Source organism: Pristis pectinata, chromosome 18 (assembly GCF_009764475.1).
Source record: "Pristis pectinata isolate sPriPec2 chromosome 18, sPriPec2.1.pri, whole genome shotgun sequence".
NCBI lineage: Eukaryota > Metazoa > Chordata > Chondrichthyes > Rhinopristiformes > Pristidae > Pristis > Pristis pectinata.
In genome coordinates, this window is record NC_067422.1 from 35419827 (window position 1) to 35434661 (window position 14835).

Here is a 14835-nt window from a genome sequence, read left to right on the forward strand (position 1 = left end):
ATGTCCCCCACAATGCTCTTAAAAGGAACGATACAAAGGAAGATACTCTTAAAAGGAAGATACAGAAACCTAGTCAAATATGCAAGTGTATATCTGTATCCTCAATGCACTCTGTACTAACTCAACGTAACTGCACTGTGTAATGAATTGACCTGTACGATTGGTATGCAAGACAAGTTTTTCACTGTATCTTGGTACAAGTGACAATAATAAACCAATACCAAGTGCCTTTCAATGCAGTGAAGTAAAAACAGAAAATGCTGGAAACACTCAGCAGGTCAGGCAGTACCTATGGAGAGAGAAGCAGACTGAACATTTCAGGTTAAAGACCCTTCAGTTCTGACAAAGGGTCTTTGACCTGAAACGTTAACTGTTTCTCTTTCCACAGATCTTGCCTTGCTGAGTGTTTCCAGAGTTTTCTGTTTGTATTATTAAACTGAGCACTTGTCTTTCTCTTCTGGTGATCTTGGACAATCACAAAACATTATACCCTGACCAGCATCAATTGTAGCAGAAAAACCTATGCAAAAGGAACATACTGAAAGTGTTGGAAATCTGAAATAAAATTTAAAAATGCCGGAAATACTCAGCAGGTCAGGCAACACCTCCAGAGAGAGAAACGGAGTTAATGTTTCAAGTCAATAAACCTTCATCAGAACAAAGTGCAGTTCAGTGCCCGAATGATTCCAGGAAACAACCACTCTCAATTACATAGCACTACAAAACAGCAATACCTAATCAAATTTCTACACTGCTTTTCCCTCCCTCCCCCTATCCTCTATAAGTGGTGTGGAAAGCGATGTACAATTTGATTTCCTAAGAAGAATGAAAAAGAATAAATATGTATGTAATCTCTGCTCCGGCTTGAAGATTTCCTTTTAAAACTAAAACTTAATAAATGCAAATGAAGTTGGAAATACTGTGATGATTTGTCTTTCATGGAGGAATGTCAGAATATGGTGTTTCCAAAATTAAGGCCCTGTGACTGCCAACAGAAGGCAAAAGCTGTTGACCCCATCACAAATAAAGGGGACATGGTCATTCCCATAATTGGGATGAGTAAGTGAGCCCTACATAAACAAAAGGCAGGTGACAGGTTTTACCAAGCTCCTATAAACAGGACTCAGCTACAGAATGGGCTAAACTCATTTCTGATTGATGGGAAGGATCAAACACTGACAGCAATCGACAGAAATTGCTGTGCCTGGTTTGAATTCTCATTCACTCCTAAAATGTTGGGCCCATTGCATTTAAGAACATCAGTATTCTGTATTCTATTCATTCCATCTGAAATACAGGCCTTGCAATGTACAATATACCAGCGAGAAAGTGATATCTTGGCAGGTGGGATGTGTCATTAAAAGCACAGGCTCATTAACCATCATTGTTTTAAGGCTTGAAGTCTACAGTGTACATTCATCTTTGGTTTCCATCCCACACTTGTTTACAAAACATTCTCAAAATAAACTGCATAATAAAAGCCAGTGAAATAGAAAAATACTGCACAGAAGAGACCGGTCCATCTGTTGAATCTGCATAGCTCCTTCAAAGAGCAATCCATTTGGCCCACCACCCATATCCGTAAACCTGACATTTTCCAATTCATAATATAACACTGGAATATGACACCCTACTGCCGGAGGCTGTAAACAATGAAGTAAAAGAAAGCAGTTCTATTGTATTGTATTTCTTCACAACTAAAGCTAATGAGCCTAGTAACTCCCAAGGATGTGATGATCTGAATCTGAAAACGATGCCCTGTATTCCCATCAACTCCCCTTGGATTCTACAGCTCACCTGCAGTCTAAGAGCTATTTAGAGTGGCCAGTTAACCTACCACCCCACATGGCTTTGGGAGGAAACCCACCCGGTCATGGGAAGAGCGGGCAAGCTCCACACAGACAGCATGAGGTCAGGACTGAACCCGGGTCTCTGGCACCGTGAGGCAGCAGCTTTACCAGGCGCGTCACCGTGCCGCTCTCCGTACCACCAAAGTCTGCCTCCCAAATACTGTGTCTTCAATTAGCACTCTTCTGGATTTTTACAGCAATCCAACAGCTGGCATGAGTCATTTATTTCCCTCCTACTCAACCACAAATTATCAGAATTACTGCAGTCAATTTGACAACTGGGATTTGAACTCTCAACCCCCTCAGTGGCCAGTCCAATATCATAATTGTTAGGGTACTGCATCCTGGAATAGCAGCTTGCATAATTAAACTTGCTCTAGCTGCTCATGTTGGTGGAGAACTCAGTGAGAAGATGAAATGCTTATTGAAACACAGACTGGCATTAATAAACGGAAGATATCACCTGTCCTTTGTTTTTATCTATTAATGTGGGCAATCGAGCAAGTGCACAACTAAATTAAAATAAGGACGCCTATATGCACAAACATGCCCCAAGCTTCAGGCAGTGAATGATAAATCACCCAGAAATCTCCCTTTACTCTCGCTATCCAGCATCTTCTCTGCAAACTTCAACGTCCGTGACATTCACAGTGGTGAAATATCTGGTCACTACTTCAGCTTGCACATAGTAAATGAACAGAGGACATCTACTTGTTGCAAAACTCTACATCGGTATTTGTAAGAAGTGATTATTGTGGTGTAAAGATATATGTACAGAGTTAGAAACATAGAAACAGAAAAATTCATAGAAACAGCATAATTCAGGCCCTTCGGCCCACAAAGCTGTGCTGAACATGTCCCTACCCTAGAAATTACTAGGCTTACCCACAGCCCTCTATTTTACTCAGCCTCTATTTTACTCAGCTCCATGTACCTATCTAACAGTCTCTTGAAAGACCCTATCGTATCCGCCTCCACCACCGTTTCTGGCAGCCCATTCCACGCGCTCACCACTCTCTGAGTAAAAAATTTACCCCAACATCTCCTCTATCTCTACTCCCCAGCACCTTAAACCTATGTCCTCTTGTGGCCACCATTTCAGCCCTGGGGAAAAGCCTCTGACTATCTACCCGATCAATACCTCTCATCATCTTATACACTTCTATCAGGTCCCCCCTCATCCTCCGTCTCTCCCAGGAGAAAAGGCCGAGTTCTCTCAACCTGCTTTCATAAGGCATGCTCTGCATTCCAGGCAGCATCCTCGTAAATCTTCTCTGCACCCTCTCTATGGCTTCCACATCTTTCCTGTAGTGAGGCAACCAGAACCGAGCACAATACTCCAAGTGGGGTCTGACCAGGGACCTATATAGCTGCAACAATACCTCTCAGCCCCTAAATTCAATTCCCCGATCGATGAAGGACAATACACCATATGCCTTCTTAACCACAGAGTCAACCTACGCAACCACTTTGAGCGTCCTATGGACTTGGACCCCAAGTTCCCTCTGATCCTCCACACTGCCAAGAGTCTGACCATTAATACTATATTCTGCCAACATATTTGACCTACCAAAATGAACCACTTCACACTTATCTGGGTTGAACTCCATCCGCCCCTTCTCAGCCCAACTCTGCATCTTATCTATGTCCCTCTGTAACCTCTGACAGCCCTCCAAACTATCCACAACACCCCCAACCTTAGTGTCATCCGCAAACTTACTAACCCACCCCTCCACTTCCTCATCCAGGTCATTTATAAAAATCACAAAAAGTAAGGGTCTCAGTACAAATCCCTGAGGTACACCACTGGTCACCGACCTCGACGCAGAATACGACCCTTCAACAACCGCTCTTTGCCTTCTGTGGGCCAGCCAGTTCTGGATCCACACTGCAATGTCCCCCTGGATCCCATGTCTCCTCACCTTCTCCATAAGCCTTGCATGGGGTACCTTATCAAACGCCTTGCTGAAATCCATATACACTACATCTACTGCTCTCCCTTCATCGATGTGTTTAGTCACATTCTCAAAAAATTCAATCAGGTTCGTAAGGCAGGACCTGCCCTTGACAAAGCCATGCTGACTATTCCTAATCATGTTACACCTCTCCAAATGTTCATAAATCCTGCCTCTCAGGATCTTCTCCATCACCAGTCTATAATTCCCTGGGCTATCCCTACTCCCCTTCTTGAATAAGGGAACAAGATCCGCAACCCTCCAATCTTCCGGAACCTCTCCCGTCTCCATCGACGACACAAAGATCATCGTCAGAGGCTCCGCAATCTCCTCCCTCGCCTCCCACAGCAACCTGGGGTACATCTCTTCCGGTCCCGGTGACTTACCTAACTTGATGCTTTCCAAAAGTTTCAGCATCACCTCTTTTCTAATATCTACATGCTCAAGCTTTTCAGGCCGCTGCAAGTCCCCACTACAATCCCCCAGATCTTTTTCCGTAGTGAATACTGACGTAAAGTATTCATTAAGTACCTCCGCTATTTCTTCTGGATCCATACACACTTTCCCACTGCTGCACTTGATAGGCCCTATCCTTTCACGTCTTATCCTCTTACTCTTCACATACTTGTAGAATGCCTCGGGGTCTTCCTTAATCCTGCCCGCCAAGGCCTTCTCATGTCCCCTTCTGGCTCTCCTAATTTCTTTCTTAAGTTCCTTCCTTTTAGCCTTGCACTCTTCCAGATCTCTAACATCACCTAGCTCTCTGTACCTTTTGTATGCTTTTCTTTTTCTTTTGACTAGATTTATTATAGCCTTCGTACACCACAGTTCCTGTATTCTCTCATAACTCCCCTGTCTCATCGGAACATGTCTATGCAGAACTCCATACAAATACCCCCTGAATATTTGCCACATATCTTCCGTACTTTTCCCAGAGAACATGTGTTCCCAATTTAATCTTCCAATTTCCTGCCTGAGAGCCTCATAATTCCCTTTACCCCAAGTAAACGCCTTTCTAGTCTGTCTGTTCCTATCCCTCTCCAGTGCTAACGTAAAGGAGATAGAATTATGATCACTATCACCAAAACGTTCACCCACTGAGAGATCTGACACCTGACCAGGTTCATTTTCCAGTATCAAATCAAGCACAGCCTTTCCTCTTGTAGGTCTATCTACATACTGTGTCAAGAACCCTTCCTGAACACACCTAACAAACTCCACCCCATCTAAACCCCTCACTGTCTGGAGATGCCAGTCAGTGTTTGGGAAGTTAAAATCCCCCATCACAACAACTCTGTTAAATTGTTAAGAACTAATGTGATTGACCTGAAACATTAACTCTACTTCTCTCTCCTAAAGTACTGCCTGACCTTCAGAGAACCTCTAGCATTTTCAGTTTTCATTTCAGATTTTCAACATCTTTATTTTCTTGATTTTTAAAGAACAAATGTGATTCTGCTCTGTGTTTACCTCATCTGCTAATGCATTTGAAAAAGAAGAAAAATACTGTCTTTCAAAATCCCTGAAAAAATATATTTTTCTTTTTTAGCGAGTGCTTAATGGCACTACAGAAGGAATTGATTGGAGCAGACTAATAGAGACTATGAAGAATACAGAGCCAGCTTTGGAATGCGTGTGCGTAAATCCACAAAGCGTCAATAAAGTTGGTGACCTACAAGCACAATAGTTACATGGGGTGACGATATAGTGGCAAAAACTTAAACATTGCTCAAAAAAGGACAAAACTGGGCAATTACTATTGTTGAACTCAAGGCACTGTGAAAGGACAGGGAGGGGAAGAAGGGTAGGTTCTGAGGAGGTACTGGTTAAGGAAGATGTTACAGTGTTGGAGATGGATAATGTCCTTGATTGGTCAAGGACAGGATCCATTTCAATGGAGTCAAGCAGCAAGAAGGGAGCTATGATACAGCCAAGGGCATTCTATGGGTCACCAAAGCATGAGAGGGAGATTAGACACAATAATCAGGAAAAAATTTGTAGCCACATGGGAAAGTTTGGGTGAATAAAGCAGAGCCTTGCACAGATTTGTTAAAAAAACAAGACACTTTTGATTAACCCATGAATCTTTTGTTGCGATAACAGGGAGTGTTGATGAAGGGAATACAGTAGCTGTCAACATGGATTTTTAGAAGGTGTTTAATAAGTCACACACAAAAAGCTGGTTGGCAAAACAGATAAATATTTATGACCTAGACATAAGTAAGAAGGGGAAGAATGGCAAACTGTAAGGAGGTTAGAAATATGAGTTTAGATTTTTTTTATTGTTTGACTGTGTTGCATATTTAGAAGAGGGGCATTATTTTTTTTAAGTTTTCAATTATCTGAAAAGTTTACAAAATTCTTTGAAAGTTTTTCAATGCCTGAAATGTTCAGGCTTTGGCAGGTCAGAGGTGTGGCTCAGATGGTGGTGAAAGTCTTTCCACCTTTTAATGGCTGGGTTTAGTGTACCCCTTCTTGTGATCCCACTACAGCACCAACATCTTCGCCTTGAGGGATCTGGCTGACTTTGCCCACAAGCTGTTGCTGATGTAAGTTAATACTTTATTCCAAAGTCAAGTGCAAACGCGGGTAGCTTGATATTGATTGCAAATTCTGGCCCACTATACATCTTTCCTTCCCCAACCTCAGCTTCCTTAAAGAGAAAGGCAAGACAGGAAATATAAAACAGTGCATTGTTAGAGAGAGCTGATTGTTATGTGGTGGCTGTTATCGGGTAATGCCAACCAGTCTGCACAGTACCCAGGAAGCAGTGTTTGACCAACAATCTTCTGTTGCAGAATGTCAGGAGGACCCTCCTCTTCTCAATTTATCCATGATTACTTCTCATCTCTCAACTATCAGCAGATGACACAAGGCATCAGGCAAAAACATTGCTGGATAACAAACTCCTTCCCCTCCCACCTCCCATTTCGCAAGTGAGCAGACACATTTCACAGGAGAACAATAATCAGCATTTTGTCTAAAGAAAGGTTGGATGCAGCTGATGAACACGATGACAACATCATTCTGCAAGAAGAGTGGGCAGCTGCTGAGTATGCCACTGACCTTTCTGTATCACCAGCTAGATGAAAACTGTACATGACAGATACCGTGTTCCAACCCAACTAACAATGCACCTGATACATTTGTCAATGGAAATTTGCCAAGAGATGTGTGGAGGTTATACTTAATGTAACCCACCACAATTGAGATACATGTCACAGATAAATAACAAAACTTAGTTCATAAAAACATCCCAAAGTACCTCACAGGAATCCAATCAGACATAAAAAAGACCAAACACCATAGGTCAAAGATTTATAGGAAGGTTTACAGGAAGGTCTTAAAATTGGAGGGGTATGAGAAGAGAGTTTCAGATTCTAAGGACGAATACAATTGCAACTAGAGAGGCAAATGAGGCAGGGGACACAGAGTTGGAGGGATGTAGAGATGTCAGACAGTTCTGAGGATAGAGGCTGATAAAAGAGCGCAAAGCAGCAAAACCTTGTTTCAATTTGAAGACGTGAAGCTGTATTTTTGAATTGAGGGGTTGCTGGACTAGGTGCCAGACAATGATTGTTGGCTATCACAGCTGAGATCAACCCTGCTCACTCTGCACTTCTCATCGGCAGTCTCCTGACACTGATTAAAAAGGGGATAGCCTGATTAATTTTAGTTCCTACCCACCCAAAGACCAGAGGCCAACTATGACAGTCTTACTCACAAGCCAGACTGAAATAAACTAGTGCAAAACTCAGGACTGAACCCAAGATCTCACAGCCTTGAATGGGTCATTGTCTCACCAGGCAGTGCAATTTACTTGTTGCTGAACAGATTTATGAAACATTTTGATCCACGGCATGGTTTAGGCCTGTCACGTGGAAATGATCATTCAACAAAAGCTTGATAAAGTCATAATCACAGATGAACATCATTGTGAAGACTTTAGCTTCACAAGTTCAAATACCACATACACTAGAAACTTTTTTATGTAGCATCATCTCTCATCAGCTTCCAAAGACAGACAACAAGTGTATGCACTATTTGTAGTCCCAACATTGGCTTGTACTCTCCACTTGTACCTAATTTTATGTGGTTAACAATAAGAACTGGAAGAGTCTGTAATCTCTGTACATACCTGTTTGAGGTGATGATGTTGCACCATCAAGCCAATAACCATCTCTGGTAGGGCCACAGGAATACCACTCAGCAGCTTTTCAAATGCTGTCATAATTTGCTTCGATCTGACTGTCCAGTCTGGCTGGTTGGTGAAGTTTGCCAGCCGTACAAGATTGGAAGCAGCCACAGCATTGCCGCTGGGCTCAGCACCATCCTGATCTGCATCAGAAATAAAGAGGACAACATCTTTTATTTTAAGATGCACTTCTATTGGTTGGTTCAAACAATAATAGACTTGGCAAATCAAATTAGCAGTAATAATAGAGGATGAAGTATATCTGATAGATTTCTACAACAGTATGTTAATGAACCAACAAGGGAGAAAACTATTTTGGATCTAGTATTGTGCAATGAGAAAGGGTTCATCAATAATCTGATGGTTCAGGGGACTTTGAGGAAGAATGATCATAATATGATAAAATGTTATATTGTAGCGGCTAGCTACACTACTATAGAATAAAGACACGGAGTCTGTTGCTTGAAGTCAGAAGTCGATTGATCAACAGGGGCACAGTGCGCCTTTTAATACCGAAACTCTTCCTGCGCTTCAGTTCCCGCGCTGACGTCATGCGCGGGTTACCTGACCTTCCCGCGCGTGGGCTTTCCTAGCCCAACGATGGAGAAGAAGGAGGGACCCGCGCCATCTTGGGTCGGGGCCTCCGACGACACTCGCGATCTCAGGAGCCGGTTCGATACCGGTCAGGTGAGTTGCCACAATATAATGATTGAAAGTGATTTGGTTCAATCAGAAATTGGGCTCACAAATCTAAACTATGAATATAAAAGGTCTGAGCTGGCCACGGTGAACTACATTAGCCAAGCAATGGCGAACATTTAAAGAACTAATAAACAATTTACAACTAATATATATCCCTTTAAGGTGTAAAATCACTACAGGAAAAGTGTTCCAGCCATGACTAACAAGAGAAGTTAAAGAATTAAAAGGATCAAAGGAAAATGCTCATAAGGAAAGGGAAAATTGAATATGAAAGTAATATGGCAAGAAACAAAAAAAAAATTCTACAAGCTTCTTTGGATATGTAGAAGGGAAAATATCACATAAGGTTACTGAGAATCCCTTACAGAGTGAGACAAGAGAAATTATACTGTGGAATAAGGAAACAACAACAAAAAATTGAACAAGTATTTTGTGTCCATCTTCATGGTGGAAGACACAGAAAACCTACAGGCAAACGTTTGTTAAATTAAGCAGGAGGTGAGGGATAACAACAAGGGTGAGATAATGAAACAAAAATCCTTCATTTTACCAACATAGAGATATTTGCCTGTCTTCAAAAGACTAACTCTGTGCAGCCATTTACTACAGTAAAGCAGCTGCAAGGATTTATCAATAAATGTTTAAAGCATTTTATGTGCCATAAATTTTAATTTGGGTTAATTTAAAACTTGAATCCCTCATCATCTTTTACTCAGAATGTAACAACAATTTAAATATTCTCAACCAATTACCTGATCATTAAACACAATTACTAAGATATATGCAAATATTCCAATGCCCTCGCATCACGGGTGACACTCATTTCTGAACAGTTGACCTTAGTTTTTAATGAGCTCATTACTCAAAGTTCTTGTATGTTTCGTATTAGACAGAATACATGATAGTTTTCCAATAATCCAAGCTTCCAAAGGCCTTCTGCTGTCAAAGGGTCACAGTTAATATAGCCACACCTTAAGCACATGGCTTATTTTCCACTCTCAAAATTTAATCGTTCAATATCTGCATGACTATTTATTAACACAGAAAAGAACAGAGATCTGGGGCACTAAAGATCTCTACAATAGGTTTTTAATACAAGTAGATGCCTCTAGAAAATCTTATGCACTCTAGTCTTAAGCGCGGTAGTGTAGCTGTTAGCGTAATGCTTTACAGCGCCAGCAACCCAGGTTCAATTCCAGCCGCTGTCTGTGAGGAGTTTGTATGTTCTCCCCATGTCTGCGTGGGTTTCCTCTGGGTGCTCCGGTTTCCTCCCACATTCCAAACACATACGGGTTAGGAAGTCGTGGACATGCTATGTTGGCACCGGAAGCATGGCGATACTTGCGGGCTGCCCCCAGAACACTCTACGCAAAAAATGCCTTTCACTGTGTGTTTCGATATATGTGTGACTAATGAAGATATCTTATCTTATCTCTTATCTTAATGTTATTGAATTCAAATGATGGGTAATTCATTTTTTTAAATAAGTACTGCATCCCTAATTTGCAGCATTATATTGTTTAATTCAAAACAATGCTAAATACAAATATTTCCCTTTGCCTCTAATAGGGGCAAAATGTCTGCCGAAATTCACAATGGATCTGCTGGCAGACATGCCCTTAACTGAGCAATTCCTGAGGAGAGGCTTCAGCTTTCACTCGGGCAGAGCGCCAGCCATGGGACTTCTGTGCTGCCTGGTTGTCTTCTTATGGGCAGCACAAGCTTCAGCAGGTTCCCTGGCTCACAGGCTGCAAAGTCCACTGGCTAAACACAAGTCAGATTAACCCAGTGCAAGTACTGCCAGCCCATTCAAATGAATGGAAGAAATCAGCTGCTGGGAGAAATAAACTCGCCAATTACTTGATTGCTGCTCAATTCCTTGATAATTAAATCAGTTTGAATATTTTAAGTGTATTTTTTTTACTCTGAACTTCTGTTAATAATATTAACATTATTTTTAATTTTGATAAGCTAAGTGGTTATGAATATGCAATTCAAAGAGTAGATTTGACATCAGAAGTTCTTGTCAGTGCCTCCAAACTGTTGCATAAGAGAGGTTGAGCATTGCCTTGCTACCTGCTGATACCTGGGAGTCAGGCTCCCAGCTGATGGTCACACTGGAAGAAATTGCACTGTCCAAGATGCAGAAGGCCAGCAAACTCATAACCGTGGAAGACCAGCCCCATTAGTTCAATCTCTATCAATTCATATAAAGATACTGAATTACAAGGATGTCCTAAATTGCAAGGGCAACGCACAATAGGGAAAAGAATCTCGATTCCATCAAGGACAAAAACAAAACAAAAAATAGGAGCCTGTTCTTCCATTTAAGGTTATAGCTGATGTCTACCTCAACACCATTTTACAGCACTATCTCCATATCCTTCAATTTCTCAGAAGTCCAGAGATCAATTGATCCCCATTTTGAATGCAGCCTCCTCAGTTCCCTGGGGTGGAGAATTACAAAGATTCACCACCCTTTGAGCAAAGAAATTTCTCCTAATTTCACCCCTAAGTGGCCTATCCCTTATTTGGATACCACGACTCCTCAGCCTGAAGAAACGTCCTCCCTGCTTCTATCTTGTCAAGCCCTCCTTATTGGACATTACTACCTTTACTGATGTCTATTTCAATGGAGTCATTTCTCATTCTTTAAAACTCTAGTGAGTAGAGGGCTGGAGTGCCCAATCACTGCTTATGTGATAGACCTGCCCTCCCAGGAACCAGTCCATTAAATCTCTATAACAAGTATTACCTTTTGTTTAGTTACGGAAACCAAGTATTCCAGGTGCAGTTTCATCAAGGCCCAAAATAACTGTAGTAATACATATTTACTTTTGTACTCAAATCTTCTAGTTCTAAAGGTCAAAGTACCTTTCTGTACAATGAGACTTTCCATACAGGTGCCTCTAAAATGCCTTCCTTCTTCCTGATCCATGGCTTCCCCTCTTAACCACATCACAAGCATTTCTCATGCCTCTGCTTTCACCTCCTCTCCTCCAGGACGGAACTAGAATGGAGTCCCCTGATCTTCACCTTCCACCCCACCAGCTTCTGCATTCCACTCATCATTCTCTGCAACCTGCACAACCCTTTTCAGCATTTTGCAGGGACCATTCCCATTGCAACTCCCTGGCCCACTCGTCCATTCCCGCCAGTCACCCCCCTTCTTCAGGCCTTGCAACGCAACACTTGTCCATTCACCTCTTCCCTTCTCGCTGTCCATGGACCTGAACAGTCTTTCGAGGTGAAGCAGTGATTCACTTCCACTTCTTCCAATCTAGTGTACTGCAGTCAGTGTTCATAACATGGCCTTCTCTACACTGGAGAATCCAAATACAAATTGGATGATCACTTTGTGGAGCAACTGCGTTCAGTCCCCAGGGAAAACACTGACCTTCCCATTGCCTGCCACTTTACTTCTCCATCCCACTCTGACCGATCAGTCTGTGGCCTCCTGTACTGTTACAGTGAGGTCGAACGTAAGCCTGAGAAACAGCACCTCATCTTCTGTCTGGGCACGTCGCAGCTTTCTACACTCAATACTGAATTCCACAGCTTCAGATAACTTGATTTCTATAACAGTCAATCATCTGTGATATTAGTTCAGCGTGTTTGTTGCTTCTCTCCCCCCCGTCCCCTACCTTTTTTTTCCCCTCTGGGAGTGGAGAACGTGCCCAGCCTAACCTGCCAGGCATGTCCTCCTGCTCTGCATTTCACAACTCCCACATTCTTTTGTCTATGTTCTCGCTCTCCAACTGCTTCCATTCACTCATTGACCAATAACCTTGTTTACAGCTTATTCCCATGGTCACCCTGGTTTCACCCCGTCAGGGACATCCCCCTCCCCCACCCACCCTGCAGCTTTACAAACTTCTTTTGTCTCCTTCCCAGTTCTGCTGAAGGGTCTTCGACCTGAAACATTAACTCTGTTTCTCTTCCCACAGATACCTGCTGAGTTCTTCCAGCAATTTCTACTTTTATTTTAGAAGGCCAAAGTACCACTTGCTTCCTGACTGTCCACTCCATCTGTATGGTAGCTTTCAGCAACTTGTGCACACCAGCATCCAGGTCCCTTCAAACATTAGTCTTTCCCCTTCTCTCACCACTTCACAAGTACTCAGCATTTCTGATTTTTCTACCATAATGGAGAAAATCGCAAACTTTTCTCCACACTGTACTTCATGTGCCGTGTGGTTGCCCACTCGTTCTGTCAGTCTAAAACTCTTGAAGCTTCTTTGCATTTCATCCTCATGTAGTTTCACGTAATCAGAAAACTTGGAAATCTTACATTTAGTCCTTCCGCCCAAACTGCCGATGTGGATTGTGAATAGTTGGCACCAATCCCTGTGACACTCCACTAATCACAGCCTGAGAGGCACCCGTTTATTCTTGCTCATTATTTTCTATCTGCTAACCAACTCTCAATCTACACTAGCATATTACCCCCAATTCCATGTGCTCTGTCCTTGATCACCAACCTCCCGAGTGGAACCTCGTTGAAACTTTTTCGAAAATCCAAACACACTGGTCCCTTTCATCTAAACTACCAGAAACGTTCCTCAAAAAACTCCAGTAGATTAGTCAAACATAATTTCCTGTTCATGGGTCCTTCTTGAGTCTTATCTCTCATATTGGTTCTTAAAAGTCTTGTTATTTACCTTTTCTTATCGATTCTAGCATTTTCCCTACTGCCAACATCAGGCTAGCAGATTGGCAGCTCCCTCTTTTCTTCAATAGTGCAGTCACATTTGCTACCCTCCCTCCTGCAGGATGGTAGTTGTGCAATACTAGTGGAGGCTCGGTGGGAGTTCACTTCAGTAGCCAAGCCTATTTAATTCCTGGTCTGTATCAAGCTAACTAATCACAAATTGCAAAACAGATCGAAATGGACAAGACACTTGTAATTGCTTGATGGGAATGTGTATACAGCAAGGTAGCACAAAGATTCTATCCTTTCAAAACCTCATCACAAAGCAGTTTTAGTTTTCAGATAGCCCTTGCCAACCAAGTTGGTCACTGGTTGCAGCTTTTAGGCAGCCAGCTATAGGAAAAAGCCTTAAAAATTTCCGCCGACAAGAAAAGTTAGCTCACTGCAGTGAGTAACACAAATTTGAAATGCGTCCAGGTGGTGATAAATGTAAGGGTTTTGCAGTCCATTTGAGTACTTCCGCCCCCTCAGTTTGACCTGGGGACCGAACTGGTGCAAAGACAATATCCAAATATACTGAAATATTTTCAGAAAGGTCTTGCCAAACTCTACAGCCGGAAGCAGTTTGGGTGAGAGGGACAATTAGTAAAGGGTTGTTTCAGTTGCCAAGATCACCCAGAGCTTGACTGATTGCCTTAGGGGTTGGTTTCCAAGAGATTTTCCTTAAATTTGCCTTTATTTTTTGTTTATTTTGTCTCTCAAGATTGAAAATTACTAGTTGCAGAGGAGAATACTAAACCGCTTAATGTCTAATCTAAGGATCGATAGACACTGAAAAAAATAAAAAACAGGCTTTACCTTTGAAAGTCTACAATAAATTAATAATCCTTTCTTTTGTTTTTAACTTTCTGCTTTACAAGTCTTCCTAAATTCCCAAATATATTGTTTCTGGTTTTGCCACCTGGTATTATACAACACCAGGAATCAGTTTTGACTGCCTTAATTCCAAATGTTCTTGATTCATCAAGGGGTTTCTTGCCATGAACTACAGATATCCATAACAAAGTATAGATCATGCTTGAGCGACTGGTCTATGAGCAGAAAAATACATTACACTCAAAGCCTTTTGTGCGGTATTTGAAGAGAATAATTACAGTGTTTAGTAGAGGTCATGAAATGAACACATTACACCATATAAGCTGCCCAATACATTTACCATGAACATTTCATGTAATTAAATGTCCCAGAAAATATTACTAAAGGAGTTATAAAGCATTAAGCAATATAAAGATGACAAGTTTAGTTTTATGAATCTGACTAAGATAGGATTTAGGATGTTTCGTGAAGGAGAAAACATAAGTATCAGGCTGGAAATTCTTGCCACATGAATGAATTTTATCTAAAACCTAACACATTGTGTGTGCATAGCACACTTCCAGAAATGCAATCTGGCTTCTTTTTGCACATAATGAGGATGTAAAT

General features: G+C 41.8%; 1 protein-coding gene across 1 annotated transcript in view; it reads right to left on the bottom strand.

The window, feature by feature from the left end:
* Positions 1-14835, bottom strand: part of spata20 (spermatogenesis associated 20) — a 292534-nt gene that overhangs the window by 174291 nt on the left and 103408 nt on the right. Inside the window, 1 exon segment of the mRNA XM_052033175.1 lies at positions 7944-8143. Within this exon segment, the coding sequence (XP_051889135.1) occupies positions 7944-8143 (200 nt within the window).